At 43.3% G+C, this 19,752-nt stretch overlaps 1 protein-coding gene and 1 pseudogene across 2 annotated transcripts in view; one reads left to right on the top strand and one right to left on the bottom strand.

Moving 5' to 3' along the window:
- Positions 1-5,374, bottom strand: part of UXS1 (UDP-glucuronate decarboxylase 1) — a 95,290-nt gene extending 89,916 nt beyond the window's left edge. Inside the window, exon 1 of one of the 2 annotated variants that reach the window (XM_010333633.3) lies at positions 5,185-5,374. In XM_010333633.3, the coding sequence (XP_010331935.2) occupies positions 5,185-5,278 (94 nt within the window). In that variant the 5' untranslated portion in view covers positions 5,279-5,374. The remainder of the gene's footprint in view (positions 1-5,184) is intronic. The other variant, XM_010333634.3, reaches the window with a different exon arrangement.
- Positions 5,375-13,962: 8,588 nt separating this feature from the next.
- The window catches only part of LOC104650557 (protein ILRUN pseudogene), a 61,174-nt pseudogene continuing 55,384 nt past the window's right edge, over positions 13,963-19,752 (top strand).

Below are 19,752 nucleotides of genomic sequence, written 5' to 3'. Positions count from 1 at the left end.
TACCTAGACAGGGTTAAGAACTGGCCAGGCCTGGCGAATCTGCAATGGGTGGGGAGGCAGCAGAAACAGGATGTCTGATTTTCAAAGATGTCTAAGAAACAGGACAACTGCCAGCTTCTGTCCTGCCCTGCCAGAAGACAGGTGGCTCCATTCTTGGCAAAGGGTGGAATCGGGGTCTCTGACAGGGGAGCCCACATCCCCCAGGACAATCAGGTTACTGATTAGGCTGCAGCTCTACCTCCCCATCACTGGGCTCCAGGATGCAGGCAGCCAAACTTTCCCTTCTTGCAGGGACCAGGGAGAGTCTTGTGACAGAGCCCAGGAGGACTGACCTGCAGCACTGAGGTCAGAAGGCCCCAACAAGGAAAGGTTCAGCTCACAGCGGGCACTGTCCATCCCCACTGAGTCCCCCACTCTTAAACATGGGCAAGCCATCTGAGGAGAGCTTCACACAGAAATGGGAAGACAGCCTAGAGGAAAGAGATCCTTCAGTGAGGAGAAAAGAAACAAAATTTGTTAAAATTGAGAGAATGTACCATGAAATGAAGACCATGTTTTAGTTTTTAATAAAAGTTCACAGAAAAAGAATTCTTATAAATGAAAAAGTATGGCAAAAATAAAAAGTGTAAAAAAAATCACCAGAAGACTATAAATATGAAAATACGGGGTTTCCCAAAAGCAAAACAACTTTAAAATGGCAGAAAACAGGAAATAAGAGGATTGGTCCAGGCAACTCTATTATCAGAATAGTAGTAGTTCAAGAAAGAGATAAAACAGAAAAAACGTGAGGGGAGAAAATCACCAAAGAACAATTCAAGAAAATTCCCAGAACTGAAGAATAAGTGTTTCTGGATTGCCAGGGCACAAAAATGCCCAATATGCTGGATAAAATACACCAACGCCCAGCACTGTGGATCTCGGAACACCATGGATTTTGGATGTATCAGTCAGGGCAGGCACTGTTAAACTGCAGCGATGAGTAGCCCAAAAGCCCTCAGAGGCTTAAAACAACACAGATTTATTCTTTACGTTTATTTCAATTGAACAGGGTCACGGGATGGGTGGAAAGAGGCTCTGCAAGCTGAGCGTCATCACTGTCAAACTAGAGGAAAGGAAACTCTGGCGGCAACTTACACTAGCAGGTAAGTGCAGGCCCCGAAGTGGATGTAGCACTTCTGTTCAGCTCCCAGACAGGCCACTGGCACAACAACCGTTGTCAGGCCATCAAGCTCAGGGAGTGAGGAAGGGAGGGCAGTCCTACAAAGAGCCTGGGGGTCAGAGGGCTGGACATGTGTGGTGAACACTGACTACCAGGAGCAAAAGAAAGACTCTACAATCTTCAGAAAGAGAAGGACTGGCTTGAAACTCTTCAACAATACTGAAAGCCAAAAAGGATTGGATCAATGCTTCAAAAATTCTCAAGGAAGTTTTTCTCTATAATTCTACATTATCAATTTATCAGACATGAAGGCAGAAAATATACTTAAGGGTAAAGTCTCAAAATTCACCTCCTATCACATCCAAACCAGGGAGTGAAACAGGAGGGAGTCAGGAATAGGAAGTCAGGAAACAGGAGCCCTGCAGTGGGCAGGTCCAGGATGATGTGCATGCAGGTGGTGAGGCTGGCAGCTGGTCACCAGGTGCACACACCAGTTGCAGTAGAAGGCTCTGGGGCCCTTCTTCAGGAAAGGATGTTGACAGAGGGCTATCCTGATGCTCGTGAATATGGTGGGGGAAGACACAACTGGTGAAAAGCCTGGAGTTGGATCTGTCATACTACATAGAAAGCAAGCAAATTGAAACAGCAGCCAATTATTCACTGGAGAAAAAAAAAAACATAACATACAACACGACTCACTAGGAACAGTATTTACAGTCATGCTTGTAAACAATGCATGTCGGTCTCCGCGAGATTATACCACATCTACATAGGAGGGTGGAGAGCCTGTATGGGGGCAAAGAGAATAACAAGTCATCTCCCAAAGAACAAAGTCACTAGGTAAGATCTACAATTGAAAAACCAGGCCGGTGATTCAAAGACACAAAAATAAATACCAAAATAATCAGCTAGAAGAAGTGAAGTGCCTGCTTCTGGGGAGAGGGAAATGGTGGCAGGGGATACTGTTTGGCCCTCCAGAGGCTATTTAACTTTTAACACTATATGCATGTTAAAATATAATAATACGTTAAAGGTAATTCAAGCTAAGTCAGCCCAGGAGCTACCTAGTAGGTTGGCCTGATTTTTGATTCAGTACAAAGGGTAGTCACAGTTCTTTCAATGAGCCATTAGCACTGCTATAAGTGCTACAGGAGCTGAAACACATAACACAATCCCTGTCCTCAGAATCAGGATTTCATTGAGGGAAAAAACCCAACCTATGAATGGAAACAAACTCAAGTACGATGCATGGAAAAGAACTCAAGCACAATGCAAGCTGGCAGATGGTCAACCCCAAGACATGGAGAAGAGTTACGTGGTAGTAAGAAAAAGACTCAGGGCCAGAGTAGGTAACAAAGACTGGGAAAGATGAAAGGGGTAGAAGGAGAAACGCTAACAGAACTTGAGTTCTGTTCCTGGAACAGGGAGGGCATTTCTGCAACTGAAACTGGCTAACACTGAGGTGTGTATAATTGGGAAGTATGGACAGTTTTTTCAAACAGTGGTGAGATTTTACTTGTAACAGGGAGGGCAAGATTATGAATCAGGAAACGCAGAGATTAGAAAACACATGCATCACTGTTGAGGGACTACATTTTCAGCATCCTTGTATGTTATCAATCACAAGTATCAGCCACAAGCCCGGTAACATTTTTCCCTGCAGAGTGGCTCAGACTTGAGCCACTATCTGCTCCTTGTTCACACTGCCTCCACGCTGTCTTAAACCCCTCATAGCTAAAATCATCCACGTCATGGGCCGCACCCCAGGTCTGCCTCCCTGCTCTGGCCCATCTATCTGGGCAGCCTCATGGTTGTACTTTTATTTTCACACTCCAAGGACACCATCCTTCTTTGCCTTCCTAGAATACTCCCTGCTCTTGGCTGCCGCAGGACCTCTGCATTCACTGCTCCTCCTAGAACATACTGCCTCCTGTGACTTCCCTGTTAACTCCTACATAAGCCTTCAAATCTCAGCTCACTTTTTGATTCCTCAAGGAAACAAACGTCCCTGATTGCTCCTGCCACAGTTCCCAAGCATTCCTTTCCCTCAGACCAGTTTGTAATTTAACCTTTATTTGGGTGATTACCCAATTCATGCCCACCTCACCATCTTGGCCAGTGGTTCTCGAAGTGGGGTCAGGCTACAGCAACAGCATACAGAAGAACCTATTAGCAATGCAGATTCTCAGGCCACATTCCAGACCGACTGAATCAGAAAGTTGAGGTGGGAGACAAGCAGTCTGTGCTTTTAAACCACCCCTTAAGTCATTCCGATGCATGCTTAAGTATGAGAGCCAATGTGCTAGACTATGTGGTCCATGGTCTGTATTATCACAGCACAGAACAGGTGTTTTTGTACCCCATGGTGTACCCGGGTGCCATGTTCAGCGGCGACAGTAAGGACTCGGTAAGATTTCCTTGTCAAATGAATGAATGCTTAAAAAAAACTGCATGGCTCCATAAATTCCCTACTTTATTCATTGTAAACCCTTATGTCTAACTTTAGAATGCCCCAAAATAAACACTGAAACTGCTGACCAAAGACCTGGGTCAGCACCCATCCTAGCTCCTGCTCCCAGGTCTTTCAGGGTTCAAATTTTGGCCCTCCATCTCTTACTATCTGTGTGATCATCCATAAACTTCCTAATCTCTCTTGAGGCCTTAACTTCCTCACTTCTAAAATAGTCATCATTATAGCATCCATATCCCAGAGTTGCTGAATGATTGAGACAATGGCACTAAGAATCATGACTGCGCATACATAGTTAAGCACTCAACAAATGTAGGTAGTATTATTGCCATAATAATAGTTATTCAACTTTAAATGCTCTTTCCTCTTGGGTCTCAGTTTTCTTACTCAAGATCGACCACACACACTTCAGACTAGTTCTTCCTCCCTTGCAAAAGTACTCACATTTAACACCCATCGGGGCCTGAAACCTCCAATAGCAACCGGGAGTCCTGCTGGAGCTTTCTAGCTCCACCTCCTGAACAGCTGGGCTGTAGCAGACAGGCTGGATCTACTCTTACTTGCTTTCCTAGAGTTCAACTGAAGTCACTGCAGCCAAGTGAAGTCCCCACTTACCTTGGGAATCAGATCCTGGTAACTCAACAGGTTACAGGTGGATTTCAGTGTGTGTGTCTGGGTGGTTAGCACTCAAACGCAGCTCACATTGGGAGCTATTTCTGTCCAATTTTGGTACTTGGTAATGTATTAATAGCAGCAATTAAAACATATTCCCAACGAACAGATCTTAAAAACGACGGTTTCTGACTTCCCTAATATGCAGAGGGTCCACCACCTGCCTGCGAAGTGACCCTCCTGCCCTGTCTCCAGGCAGCACGCTGTGAGTGATGACAGAAACGAGACCCGCACACAGCGAAGCCGCGGGCACGCCCCGTCCGGCCACCGAGCTGCCTGCCTGCTGGGCCCGGCCGCCCAGCTCCGGGGAAGACACCTGGAATGAGGGTACCCCTGCGCCCCAACACCTGGGCACAGCCGCGGGCCGGGGGGGCGCCCACCCTTGGCTCCCCAAGAGTTAAACGCTGAGAAATTTTCCCGAGGAGCAAACAGTCGGGGCGGGGGCTCTGCCAACCGCCACAGTATTTTTATCCGACTTAACCAACACCGCGGCGCGACCGCGGGTGCCCCCAAGGGTGTCCCCGAGCGGCACGCTCCGGTGTCGGCGACAGGGACCCTCGCCGGCTCCCAGCGCAACGTGGACGACACCGAGTCCCTCGCGCCCGAGCAGGAGGCAGGGACCGGGGGCCGCCGGAGGACGGCTAGGGGCCCCTGAGCCAAAGGTCCGAGCCCAGGCCTAAGCGGTCGGGGGTGTGCGACCAAGTTGGCCCACCGATTTGCTGCAAGAGTGGAAAGGGGTGGGAGCAGAAAGCGCCGGTCCAACCGGGGCAGGGAGCAACGCGGGCTGCAGGGCCGCCCCAGGGCCCCGCACCGCCGCCACCCGGCCCACCGAGGCGCCAGGGAATGAATGGGGCTCCCCAGCCGGCGGCGGGCGCGCACTCACAGGCGACGTAGGCGAGCAAGGCGATGCCCAGCAGCAGCTTCATCCTCCTGCGGTTGACGGCAGACACGAGGCGCAGTAGCGCCTTGCTCACCATCCCAGGGAGCCGCGCCGGTCCAGGGCCCTGCCGCGCGGGGGCCCGCCTGCTGCACAATGCGCCGCGGCGGCGGCGGCAGCCCGGAGAGCCCCGCCCCCTGCCGCCGCGCGACCCCGCCTCCGCGCGCCGGGCTTCCTGGGATCACCGCGCACGCGCACCTCCACCCCCTCCTCCGGCTCCGCCCCCGCCCAGCCGGCCTCTTTTCCCGCAGGCGCAGTTGCAGCCTTTCACGTCTTGGTTTTCGAAGAATGTGGCCTGGAGGCCTGGTGGGCGGGCGCGGCGTGGCGCATGCGCGTTCCGGTATGTTTTCCCCGACCGAGGGCGCGCCGGCGCGGTTCCGGAGTTGCTGCTGGGAATGTTTCGCTGAGGTGCGTCCCCGACCCTAGGGTGCGACCGCAGTGGCCGGTTTCCGAGCCCCGCCTGGCGAGGGGCACGCGGTGGGCATTCCGGTGTTGCCATGAAACGAAACTTCTTTGCTAAACTTGGTTGGTCGAGACTTTGAAGTTGTTGAATGCCCGCCTCAGAAAGTTGCCTCGTTCTCTGGGCTATTTGGTTGGCTTTTTTTAGTTAGAATATCGGCAGCGAAAATGAGAAATCCCCTAAACCTTGCCGAAGTAAAAACTGGCTGCATTTTTTTTTCCTCTGCTGTGATCAACTGGGGTGCCTTTTTTTTCAAAATAAAGGGTCTTTTATTACTTTAAAAAGCAGTGCTAAGTATATTAATTTAGGATAGACTAGGAAAAGAAAAGATGAAATCGCGCTGGCTCTCCTTAGAGGAAAACCCTGAACATCTCATCGTGTGTGTTTCATTCAGTCTTTTTGAGTGCATCTGTTCTGTGGGTGCTGTACTGATTGCATAGGAGGTGCCTGTGTTTATTTCTTTAAAAAGCATTTATTGAATGACTACAAGTAAGCAGGTGTATCGAAAGATTCACAGATAATCAGAAGCTCGTCGTTGGATCTGCAGAGAGCTGGTCATGGAGGAAAAAAGACAGGTACACACAGATGCGTGTGATGCCACGTCAAGAGAGATCCCGGATTTGGGAGCTGCAGGCTTCAAGAGCTCATCTTCAGCTGTAGGGAGAAATTGAAGTCAGCAGCAGCAGCTCTCCTACCTCTTGGAACCTCAGGCCATTTTGCACTCAATAGAACACCCTCCTTTAGATTTGTTAGAAACCTTCAAGAAAAAGAAATATAGCAGCTGGTACTAAAGCAGCAGCGTTATGTTAACTCTTTCAAACTATATAGTGCAGATGCTGTGATTCTGATAAAACCTCCCTCCATCCTACCTCTCACCTAAACCTACTGAGAATCCCGGACTAGGAGGAAACAGGCTGAGCGGTTTGCTAAGGGCGGAGCACTTCTGCTATCCATACTGCCCATAGATGGAGTGGACTTCTTTCGAGAAGCCCAGCTCCCAGACTCTGACGTGTCCAAGGAGGCTGCCAAGTGACAAACACCTGGCATGGGAGCCTGAGCCCTGGGTTCCCAGAGGGGCCAGGCCCCCAGAGCACACCGATTTGGAACAAATCGATTTTGTAAGTCTGCGTTTCCTCATAGCTGACTTTTTGGGTTTGCCTTAGATCTATGGTTTTTTGAAAAAGGAAGTAACTAGAGCCAGTGGGGCTTTAGGCTTTTCCCATTCTATGACTCTGTGGTTTTTAGATTAAAGATGAGGAGCAGAAATGAAAGAAAAAAGAGTTCATTAACACTTGAACTATGGGCAAAATGAAATTGAAGCTTCTTGGCAGATTTCAAGCATTTTAGGTTTTAGGTGGGGTTTAGCTGATAACCTATTAGATGCAAAAGGTCAGAAATTGTGGGGTATTTGCCGTTTCTGTAGTAAACTCCTTAAGCCCAACTTTCCTAGTTGAGCATTTTTTTTCCCTGAGGCTGGATACTCTTGCCAACTTCTGCCCCATGGGATTAAGTAAATGGAAATACCATTAGCAGCTGCAGTTGAAATAGCTGCTGATGTCATTATTGCCACCCAGAAGGCCGTTGGTGTCCCAGGACCCTGGTGTCCAGCTGAGCCACAGTCAGAATTAAAGAGTAAGCAGTCGTAAGTGTGCACCCAGTGGAGGTAAGAAGGCCTCACGGTGGAAATGCCAGAGGAGCCCTCCAAGCTCTTCTGGGGACCCTGGGCGTAGGCAGCACCATTTCTCTGTACTCCTTGCCTCCCTTGTCTCTTCCCAGCCCATCCCCACTTCCCCAGCAGGTTCTGGGATCATCCTTCCCTGCCCCCTCCCTTGCTGTCAAGCCCCTCATATTTCTAGTGAATAGATTAACAACAATACTTTTGAGCAGTTACATATTTTTGAACAATTACAAGTTACAAGATAGTGTTTTTGACACTTAGGGTAATTAGAAAATGAATAATAATATGCCTTCTCTCCTAGAGTGTTCAAAGCCTAAGAGGAAGAGAAAATTAACATTTATTAAACTTCTACAGTGTGCCAGGGACTGTTACGCAATGCACTTTCATTGCTATCTCATTGTTATGGTTTGGTTCTATATCCCCACCCAAATCTCATCTCCATTTGTAATCCCCACATGTCAAGGGGAGGGACCTGGTGAGAGGTGACTGGATCATGGGGGCGGTTTTCCCCGTGCTGTTCTCGTGTTAGTAAGGGCGTTCTAACAAGAACCAATGGTTTTTGGTTTTGTTTTTGTTTTTGAGACAGTTTTGCTCTGTTGCTCAGGCTGGAGTGCAATGGCATAGTCTCAGCTCACTACAACCTCCACCTCCTGGGTTCGAGTGACTCTCCTGCCTCAGCCTCCCTAGTAGCTGGATTACAGGTGCTGGCTACCATGCCTAGCTAATTTTTGTATTTTTAGTAGAGAATACAAAATGTTGGTCTGGCTGGTGTCAAAATTCTGACCTCAGGTGATCCACCCACCTCGACTTCCCCAAAGTTCCGGGATTACAGACATGAGCCACCACGCCTGGCCGATTTTAAAAGTGTTTGGAAGCTCCCCCTTCGCAACCTTTCTCTCCTCTCCCCTGCCGCCATATGAAGAAGGTACTTGCTTCCCCTTCACCTTCTGCCATGATTGTAAGTTTCTTGAGGACTCCCCAGCCATGCTGAACTGTGAGTCTGTTACATTTCTTTCCTTTATAAATTACCCAGTCTTTTATCAGTTCTTTATAGCAGTGTGAAAACTGACAAGTACACTCATTTAATTCTTGTAACAGCCCTATGGGGCAGGGTTGGCATTGGCTGCTCTTTAAAATACAAACAACTTTTTAAAATTAATTTTAAATTTAAAAAGGCATATATTTATAATTTATCATACGTATACATTATAGATGATAGAATATCAAAAACTAGTAATTAACATATCCATTTACTCACATGCTTATTTTTTGTAAGAACATTTAAAATCTCTGCAGTTTTCAACTTTACAGTACGTAGTTATTAACTATAGTCACTATGTTGCACAGTGTATCTCTTTAATTCCTTCTATCTAACTGGAATTTTGTATCTTTTAACCAACATTTCCTCAAACCCCTTCTTGCCCTAGCTTCTCTCTACTAAGCACCAGTCTGCTCTCTGCTCTATGAGTTTGACTTTTTTAGATTCTACATATAAGTGAGATCATACAGTATTTGTCTTTCAGTGCCTAGCTTATTTCACTTAATATAATGTCCTCCAGGCTCATTCATACTGTCTCATATGACAGGATTTTCTTCTTTTTTGAAGACTAAATAATGTTCCGTTGTATACGTTTACCACATTTTCTTTTTCTGTTCATCCATGGATAGGCACCTGGGTTGCTTCTACCTTTTGGGTATTGTGAATAATGCTGCTGTGAACACAGGTGTAAAAATACCTCTTTAAGACCCGACTTTTAGTTCTTTTGGGTACACACCCAGAAGTGGTATTGCTGGATCCTAAGGTTGTTCTAGTTTTAATTTTTTTGAGGAACCTCTATACTGTCTTCCTTAATGGCTGTATTGATTTACGTTGCTGCTGTCTTTAAGAGATGAGGAAACTAAGGCTCTGAACATTTGATTAGTATCCCAACACTTGGTAGGTGGCAGGGTTACCAGTTTCTTGTCTTGGTAAGTAACAGGGTTACCAGTCACAGAGCTGGGAGTGTAGGGCTGGAATTCTAAGCCGTGATTTTTCTCTACGTGAGGATGCTTTTCTGGAGTTGAGTGCAGACGTGCACAGAAATGGTGATCACTCAGAGCAAAATGTCCTGAGTGCTTACTCTGGGATGAGGTCGAGGAATTTCACAAGAGGAATATACGCTTCCAGGTCATGAACTGTGGTTTGCCATGCAGGGACTGCTGACAGGCTCACAAGAGCTGACAGTCTGCAGCTCTTCCTCTGGGATTATTTGCACCATGAAAATATGCAGTTGCTAAAAACCAGGGATTCTTTAAAAAAACATCACCAACAAAAAACTAGCATACGTCTGCTTGTAGATGAGAACAGTGAGAGAGAGAAAGCTTTGCAGAGCAGGAGATACATGAGCTGAATTTGAAAGGATGTAGTATAGGATTTGCACTCACACATCTTGGACAGGGGCATCCCTCAGGAAATAGCAAAGGCAAGGATTCTGGGGAGGGAAAGGTTTCCATAGGAAATCATGGGGATCTCGGGCAGGAGGAGCAGAGGACAAGAAGCAAAGGTATATTGGCCAGAAGCAGTGATTTCTGCCTGTAATTCCAGGACTTTGGGAGGCCAAAGCGAGTGGATCACTTGGGGTCAAAAGTTTGAGACCATCCTGGCCAACATGGTGAAACCCCGTCTCTACTAAAAATACAGAAATTAGCAGGGCATGTGGTGGGCACCTGTAATCCCAGCTACTTGGGAGGCTAAGGCAGAAGAATTGTTTGAACCCAGAAGGCAGAGGTTGCAATGAGCTGAGATCGTGCCACTGTACTCCAACCTTGGTGATAGAGTGACAGTTAATTGCAAAAAAAGAAAAAAGAGAAGCAAAGGTATAAATAACATAGGAAAGGAAGGCCTTGAGGGTTGGAACAAACTAGGCATCAGTCGCACCCTCATCAAGGGTTACTTTCTTTCCTGGCTACTCACTAGCAGTCTCAGCCTCTAAGACTGCATCTTTAGACTCTATTCTGCACCTTTGGACTCTGTCCTGAATACTGCTGGAACTTTGGTGTGCACACTGTATCTTACAGGCTTCCCATTAGGCTCTGCTACGAGAGGGCCCTGGAGGAACATAAGTGGGCAGAGGAGAGATGCTTCTTTGTCAGCTCTTCTAGCAAGGCCATTGCTAGTGGCTGCTGGCACTTGCTGCAGCGAGGGTGGGGTGATTCTGGACTCAGCAGCCCCAAGGAGGCATCATCTTTTCAGAAGTTTACCCCTGTAATCAAGGCCACTCTTCTCAGCTGATCTGGAGCTGACAGCTTTTGATCTCTGGGCATCACTTCTTTCATTTCGGCTTCTTCAGAATCTCTCTTCTCCCTTCGGTGCTTCTTAACCCTGCCAACATCTTTGGAACCAAACCCCTATGCTAAATTTCTTCTGTTCGAAATACTTAAAATAGTTTTCCTGACTAGATCTCAACTGATACACCATCCTCTAATGAGGTGAGAAAGAAGGCTTGGTCTCAGACCTCCTCCTGAGCTGCCTGCCATGAAGCTGCTGTTTCCCGCCATGCAGCTGTGCCACAGCCACAAGTTTTCCTGTTGGTAGTGACCACCCTTCCTGGATTGGAGTCCGTTTCTAGAGCATATGTCTCCGTTTCCTAGGGTCTTAGGAGAAGGATAGATGTGAGGTAGGCCTTGCTGCCCTGTTGTTTTATTTCCCATCATGCTACCACCCCAGGATGAGTGAGTGCACTAGATCTTCTTACTGGTTTAGGCAGACAGATGGGTTTTATATCACAGCATCATGAATAGCTTGAAATTGCTTATCTAACATTTCCATTCTTGAGTCTTTTTAAAAAATATATTTTATATTTTTAGAACAGCTTTAGATTAGGGAAAAATTGAGAAGATGGTACAGAGAATTCCCACATAACCCACACCTTTTTCCCCCTATTATTGATATCTTGCATTTGTATGGGATTTTTATAACTTCATATCAAGGGTTCATTCTGCCAACGTGATTTGTGACTACTGATGTTGACCTTGATCAGGTCAAGGTCAACTGAGGCAGTATTTATCAAGTTTCTCCACTGGAAAGTTACTTTTTTAATCCCTTTCCATACTGAACTCTTTGGAAGGAAGTCACTCTATGCAGCCCACACTCAGGGAGTGGGCCATTTTGCTTTCTTCCTTGAGGGTGGAGAATCTATATAAATTCCTTGGAATTCTACTGCACAAGAGTTTGTCTCTTCTCTCCCTTTATTAATTTGCTTAATCATTTATTTATATCAGTATAGACTCATGGATATTTATTTTATACTTGGAGTTATAATACAGTACTACTTGATTAATTTTATCACTCAAATCCTGCCAGCATATATTATAGGGGGCTCCTTTGGTTGCTTCTATACCCCTTTGATATACTTCCGTCATTGTGGAGTTTCTAGGTTTTTGCTTTAGCATTATTTTACTTCCTGGCACTGCAAGAAACTCCAAACTCATCTTGTATATTTCCTGCCCCAGTCCTAGGATCAGCCATTTCTCCAAGAATTCCTGTTTTCTTTTATTGGAGAATAGTACTAGAAACCAAGATTGGGGTGCTAGGTGTGCTAGTACTACAGGAGTGTTGCTGCTTCTAGACGTTCTTAGCTCACAGAGCAAAGAAATACGTGTGTTTGTGCACTAATCTTTGTATATACACATAGCAATAAATATTTCTATAGATAACAACTTTTATCTATAAACAGGAGTTCCTACTGAGGTCTCCAACTCTAATACATTGCCACATAGATCATTTTAGGATCATCTCCCTAAGCCTGGTTCCCACCATCTGCCATCCATTTACTAAATCATTTGATTCCAGTACACATGCATAGCAGTGTCACTTGTTTCTTTGACCTCTTTACCACTGGGATGGCATCTGTGTGTATTTCTATACTTCCCTTTACATGCGCGTGCACGTGCGCACACACACACACACACACATGACACACCGCTTTCCTCCCCTCTGCTCTCCCCACAACCTTGCATCCCACCCCAACTCTGGAATCCCTGTTCATTCTTGTGGTGTGAAGTTCATCTTTTGTCTTCCCTCATTTCGTCCATGAAGGCCTTATCTTCCTCATCTATACCTGCTAATAAAAGCGTTTTCTAAGAAAATCCAGTTCCCTTCCTAAGATGCACTTGGTTGTCACCCTTAAAATATTTTCTTAAACCTGACCAGGATAAGAGTCTGGTCTTTTGTCTACGGACAGTGGGGTATGACTGTCTCAAGCAGCAGCTCCCATCGTCCAGGCAGGTTTTCCGGCAGCATCGGCTGGAGTGGGAGCAGTCTCAGGAGAAGCTCGTGCATAGAAGGCTGCTGCAACAGTTCAGGTGGACAGGAGTGAGAAAAGCTAGGAGTCATGGTGGAAAGGGCATAGAAATAACTTTGAGGGCTCTTTTGGAAGTTGAGCAACAGATGTTATGGCTGATTGTATAGATCAGTGGGGAGAAAGAGTCATCAAATGAGACTCTCATGTTATATGCTGGGGTGACAGGTCCTCCTGAGGTGTTAGTGAAGACTGAAGGTGTTTTTCCTTCCAGGTGTTTGTATTTTAATGAGTCTCCTGGACTAGAATTCAAGGCTGACAAATAGGTTTTATATGCATGCCACTCTAGTAGAAATGTGGGGTTACCTGAACCCCTGGGTTGGGAAGGGCATCCAGACACAATGGGAAAGTGGTGTGATATTGGTAATGCCTGCATGGTTGAGACAGGGTGGGACAAGAGCTGGGGGACCCTATGACTCTTGGTTTTCATGGTTCTATTGAAAAGTTCACTCCAGTTCAGTGATTTTATTGTGAATTTTGCATACTAAAACTGCCAATGGAGGAGATAGTTTTGAACAGAAGCCTCCATATTATAACATGTAGGCCAAGTGTCCCCAAACTATGGCCCGCGGGCCGCATGTGGCCCCCTGAGGCCATTTATCCGGCCCCTCGGCTCACTTCAGAAAGGGGCACCTCTTTCATTGGTGGTCAGTGAGAGGAGCACAGTATGTGGTGGCCCTCCAATGGTCTGAGGGACAGTGAACTGGCCCCCTGTGTAAAAAGTTTGGGGATGCCTGATGTAGGCAATTCCTTCCTTGTCTAGTCTAAGGCTGGTCTTGTATTCTAGACTAAAATAACCAATGAGCTGGGTGAAAGCCCAGTAATAATAAGTTATTATTATTACTTATTATTATCATACAGTGGTTGAGCAATAGTGAATTAATTATAGTGATAAGTGATAATATATAGTGATAATAGTGATAATATATATTAATATATAATATATATTAGTATTATATATTATATATTAATATATAATATATAATAGTGATAATATATATTAATATATAATAATATAAATCATATTAATATAATATATTATATATTAATATAATATGTAATATATTATATATTAATATATTAATATATATTATATATTTATATATAATATAATATGTAATATGTTATATATTAATATATTAATATATTATATATTTATATATAATATAATATAAATATATATTATATATATTATCACTTATATATTATATATTAATATATAATAATGATAATGAATAGTGATAATAATAAGTAATAATACATACGGTAAGGCAATAGTGAATTAATCAGTTAATTGTGAATTAGGTATCAGCCACTACTAAGTCATGCTTTTCAGACCTTATCTTAAGGTATACAAGCATGCGATCTTTAAAGGCAGAGCTGCTCCTAGGCCATTATGATATTTTGATTGGAAGCAGGAAAAGGCTCGCTTTCCTCAATGCACCTTCTTTATTTCTTTCTGGAAATTGTTATGATACAGATCTGTATATCTACCTATGCATGTATGTGTGTGTGTGTGTGTGTGTGTGTGTGTGTGTGTGTATTTCTTTGATATTGTGCCTTTGGCCAGTGCACAACCTGCATAACTATACATGGTATATATAGTCAGCAGTAAAGGTAGGATATAGTGATGCAATGAGAAGGTAGGGGAAAAGATAGAAAGAAATGGCTTCCTTGTATGCATCTGGGGCTATGGAGTTACAGCAATTAGATTTGCTGTTACTGGGGTTTCTGGTGCACAACCAATTCTAACTTACAAAAGTACTTTGAATAGACAAGCAGCGGGTACATGAAATAGTCCTCTTCCTCATTCCTCCACTTCCACTTCTCTCTCTGGTTCTACAGTCAAGGACAGGATCAGAGAAGGTGGGATGTGTCCAAATTGAGTCAAAAAGCAGAGGAGGTAATCAACCATGAAAAGCACCCTGAGACTGTAAAGTAATAAAACTCATAAAATAGATGTGAAGACAGTTCCACTGACATTGTAAGAAGGTGCTAATTCTGAAGGACAACTTATTCATTAGACATATGTGCAAAAGTCAGTTCCTTTACTGTCATATTTCATGTGCAGCCTTATAATTGCTTTTAAATTACAAATATAAGGGAAAAGCAGAACTATTGTGATGGTAGCATATCTCCATCATAAGGTAATGTGTAGGTGTCAGGGCTGAGATGGGAAAAATTTTAAACATTAGTAGGACAAAACTAAAGAAAGCATTTTAGCAGGATAAAACATATAGTGGGGAGAGAAAAAGGACAGAAGAATCCGTGTAAGTGGATGTCAGTTTGTTCATTTTAAAGACAGGTAAGCCTACTTTAACATACAGGTTCAAGGGGACAAGAAATACTGATAAAATAGCAAATCAAAAGCCAAAGGCCTTTCCCACTTCAAAAGCCAGAAGCAGCTAGTCCCCAGTGCTGAATTTGCTAGAGGGAAATTTTCACTAGAAAAAAGAATTTCAAAAGAGATATCCCTAGGTGGATTTCTAAATAAAATTAAAATAAAATAACATTACTCAAGTGTTCTTCAATGGTTGAATGGATAAACAAAATGTAGTATAAACATACAATGGATTATTATTTGGCCTTAAAATTCTGGCACATAGTACAATATGGATGAGCCTTGGGGATGTTATACTAAGTGAAATAAGCCAGTCACCAAAGGAAAAATACTGTATGATTCTACTTATATGAGATACCCGGAGTTGTCAGATTCATAGCAACAGAAAGTAGAATGGTGGCTGTGAGTGGGAAGGGGGGAAATAGAGAGCTGTTGTTTAATGGGTATGGCATTTCAATTTGGGAAGATGCAAAAGTTCTGGGCATGGATAGTGGTGATGGTTGCACAATGTGAATGTACTTAATGCCACTGGGTTGTTTACTCAAAAATGGTTAAAATGGTACATTTCATGCTATATGTAATTTACCACAATAAGAAAAAGGAGAATCGCTCTTGCTTTCTATGCTCACTAGAAAGTAATAAAAGGCTAAACTCCAGTAATAACAATGTTAATTTGATTTGGTATTCTCTCTTGCTGCACTGAATGTATTTTCACAATTAAAAATAAAGTAATACTAAAAATATCCACCTAAGCCTTTTCAAAGGTGTCTGTCAAAATCTCCAGGCTGGGCATGGTGGCTCATGCCTATAATCCCAGCTACTTGCGAGACTGAGGCACAAGAATTGCTTGAATCACTGCAGAGGTTGCAGTGAGCCAAGGTAGTGCCACTGCACATCAGCCTGGGCAACAGAGTAAGAGTCTGTCTCAAAATAACACAAACCAAACATACATACATACATACATACGTGTGTGTGTGTATAAATACACCGCCCCCCCCCACACACACACGTGTATGTCTGTATTCTCCCCCAAAAGAAATTCTTCTGAATTAGTTTATCCAACAGAAGTGGTCATTTATTTTGTGATTTGCTGAAATGAAATCAATGACATAACATAAGGAAATAAGAGCCTTTTATAGTAGACTAACACTGTAGCGTCCCACTTGCAATTTGAGCTGTTACTTAGAAGTTCAGTTTAATTGGCTTAATAGCCTTTATGAAGCTTTATAGAATGTAAATATACGTATGTCTGACTCAACTGGTGAATTGTGGCTGCATTTATGAGCAGTTCAACATCAGTCTCTTGGTTTATGCTTATTAAGCATCCTTCTTTGGAAAAAGAGGCAGGACATATTATTGTGACTTATGCATGTTGTCCAAAATAAACAAATCATAGGTATGAAGCCTGACTGCACTGGGGACAGCCTGCAACACTCAAGGAATTTTCCAACCCCCACATTCTTGTGTCTTCTTCTGCTGAGAAGAGAGAGGTATATATTCATTAGCAGGAGAAAATAAGTTTAAACCTTCTTTAGTAATTTAGATTAATATTTCATATAACAAAGACCTCTGCATTATTATACCAATGGGTGCCATACTGCTGGATGAGGAGCAAATGACTCCAGATTCCAGTTCTGGCCAACTGATATGACTGTGCACATATTATTTAGCTTCCTTGAACCTACATCTGTAAAATGGGGTTAAATAACATACGTTTCAGGGCTGCTGTGAGGATTAGAGATAATAGATACAAAACAGTGTAATCCTGGTCACATAGTGGATGCTCAGTAAGCACTACTCGTTATTACTGTTGTTAGTATTATCATTATTGGAATTTTTGCTAAGAATAGCTGACTCATGACAATAAATCTGTACTAGCCAAAGGTGTGTTTTTTCAAGACTTTGAGATTAATACTGGCTTGAAAGCAATGATAAGGCTAGCAATAGCATTGCTGGTTGATTTCAATAAAATCTTTCACATCTGGGTGATGGGAAAATTAATGAAATTCATAATTCCATATCTGGGAAGTATTACTGGAACATAATCATGATCATTCGCTTGGCTGCTTTTGCTGTCAGGGTGGAGTCAAGTCAGTGTAACAGAGACTGTATGTGGCTCTCTTGTCACTTTGCATTGTTGTCCCAGACACTGCAAATAGCAGTGACACAGTCTTAAATCTATGGCGTATCAATTATCACAGAAATCACTATACCATGACTTTGTTGGTGGTGGTGGTGGTGTTGAAACACAGTCTTGCTCTGTTGCCAGGCTGGAGTGCAGTGGCACTATCTTGGCTCACTGCAGCCTCCGCCTCCATGGTTCAAGGGATTCTCCTGCCTCAGCCTCCCTGAGTAGTTGGGACTACAGGGGTGTGCCACCATGTCCAGCTAATTTTTGTATTTTTAGTAGAGATGGGGTTTTACCATGTTGGCCAGGTTGGTCTCAATTTCTTGACCTTGTGATCCTCCCCCCTTGGCCTCCCAAAGTGCTGAGATTACAGGTGTGAGCCACCATGCCCAGCCGACCCATTATTTCTTATTACATATGCATCCCCGTTATATCAAAGAAAAGAGAAAAGCACGCTTTGAGTGTCACACTTTTTTTTTTTTTTTTGAGACGGCTTGTAATCCCAGCACTTTGGGAGGCCGAGGCGGGTGGATCATGAGGTCAAGAGATCGAGTGTCACACTTTTAAAGCACAGTAGAGCAGGTGTCCCCAAACTTTTTACACAGGGGGCCAGTTCACTGTCACTTTGCATTGTTGGAGACCGTTGGAGGGCCGCCACATACTGTGCTCCTCTCACTGACCACCAATGAAAGAGATGTCCCTTCCTGAAGTGCAGCGGGGGACCGGATAAATGGCCTCAGGGGGCCGCATGCGGCCCGTGGGCCGTAGTTTGGGGACGCCTGCAGTAGAGTGTAGATTATTTTATTGGATTAGATGGCAAACCATTATCTTTATTATGCAATGACACTACAGCTGTGCTAAATGTATACTACATGGAATGACGCTACCAGACTAAGCACTCACAACAATATCCCCAATTCACAGGAAAGTGAGTCAGAAAAATTAGCACCTTTAAAATAGAATGTTTCATCAAGCGAAATTTCTTCACAAAAATAAAAAATGAAAATGAGGCTGCAAAGTACATTTTAACATGACTCATTTGTTTGTTCAGCAAGGACAACCATTTATCAACAGTGAGTTAATAAAATCATATATTATGGCGGCAGCCAAAGAAATACGGCCAGTGATGATAAGCTTGCTTAAAAACTATTGGTCTTTTGGTGAGAAACAGTTTCTTACAGAATTGGAGAAATTGGGAGCAACATTAATAGTCAATTTAAAACCAAGGCACATGTGTTTTTTCTTGGCTCTTGATGAGTCAATAAATGTAACTGATGCTGCTCAGCTGTTATTTATTTGAAAAGTTAGCGGTAAATTTAAAGAAACTGAAGAATTGACTTCTGTATTTCATCTGTGTGAAAGAACTATGGGTGAGAATATTTTCAAAGAGGTTGGGAAAAGCACACATTCAGTACAGCCTGAAGTGGCATCTAGTAAGATGTGTTTCATCTGACGATGGTAAAAATATATGTAGAGTACAGAAAGAATTGGACAAATTTACGAAGCTTATGAAAGTGCAAGGTACTTAAAACCTTCATTTATTATGTTACTCATCAGCAGGCTCTTTGTGGAAAACATCTGAATATGTCGTATTATTGAACTAATTGTTTCAACAATCGGCTTAATGCACTCTACTGGGCATAGCCATTCTCAGTTCCATGAATTTTCATCATAAACAGAAGCTGAATATCCAGACTTGCTCTCCCATACACTAGTTCTATGACTTATCAGTCGTAAAGTTTTATTGCAATTTTTTTAGCTCTAGGATGAAATTTGTTGGAAGAAGTAGCAAAGGAGAAAGGACTTACAGAGCACCTACATAAATAGGTTATGATTGAATTTCCGAACAAAAATAACTACATTTAACTCCCATTATTAAACATTAAATAGCTTTGGAAATTAGCTTCTGCTACAGACTCAAGAACGTTTCTTAATGAATTCATTCTAAAATTGCAAGGTAAAACCACTCTTTTATTTACTTGTTTGTTTTTTAGGAGACAGGATCTTGCTATCTTTCCCAGGCTAGTCTCAAACTCCTGGCCTCTAGTTATCCTCCAGCCTCAGCCTCCGAAGTAGCTGAAATTATAGGCATAAGCCACCATGCACAGCAGGTAATACAACCCTTTTATGCAAAACTTAAACTTCAGTAAACTATCATTCAACAACAGCTAATGTTTAAATCACAGTAATGTCAAACTGCTTTGTATGTATACATCTCATGCTGCCATGGTTAAAATAAGAAATAATGTTAATAATCTCCATTCCCACACAAATTTGTAGCAGATATACTTTTTGATTTCAAACTATGGTTCTAGCAGTGTTTATCAGACCATAACACAAATGCAAAGGAAATTTCCATATTTTAAAATCTCTTTAACTCTGCAGTTGGGGAGCTTCCATCTCACTTTCAATTAGAAGTATTTAATCTGAAATGTAATATTATGCTAAATAGTAAATATCAAGAGAAGAATCTAGCATAATTCTACAAATGCCTCCCAAGCAATAAATATTCTCGGTAAAATCATGTGCTAATGGGTTTATGTCAGTATCTGGCAACTAATAGATATT

Source organism: Saimiri boliviensis, chromosome 1, assembly GCF_048565385.1.
Source record: "Saimiri boliviensis isolate mSaiBol1 chromosome 1, mSaiBol1.pri, whole genome shotgun sequence".
Classification (NCBI taxonomy): Eukaryota; Metazoa; Chordata; class Mammalia; order Primates; family Cebidae; genus Saimiri; species Saimiri boliviensis.
The sequence above is the reverse complement of the archived record's forward strand: the minus strand, read 5'-3'. Positions and strand labels throughout refer to the sequence as shown.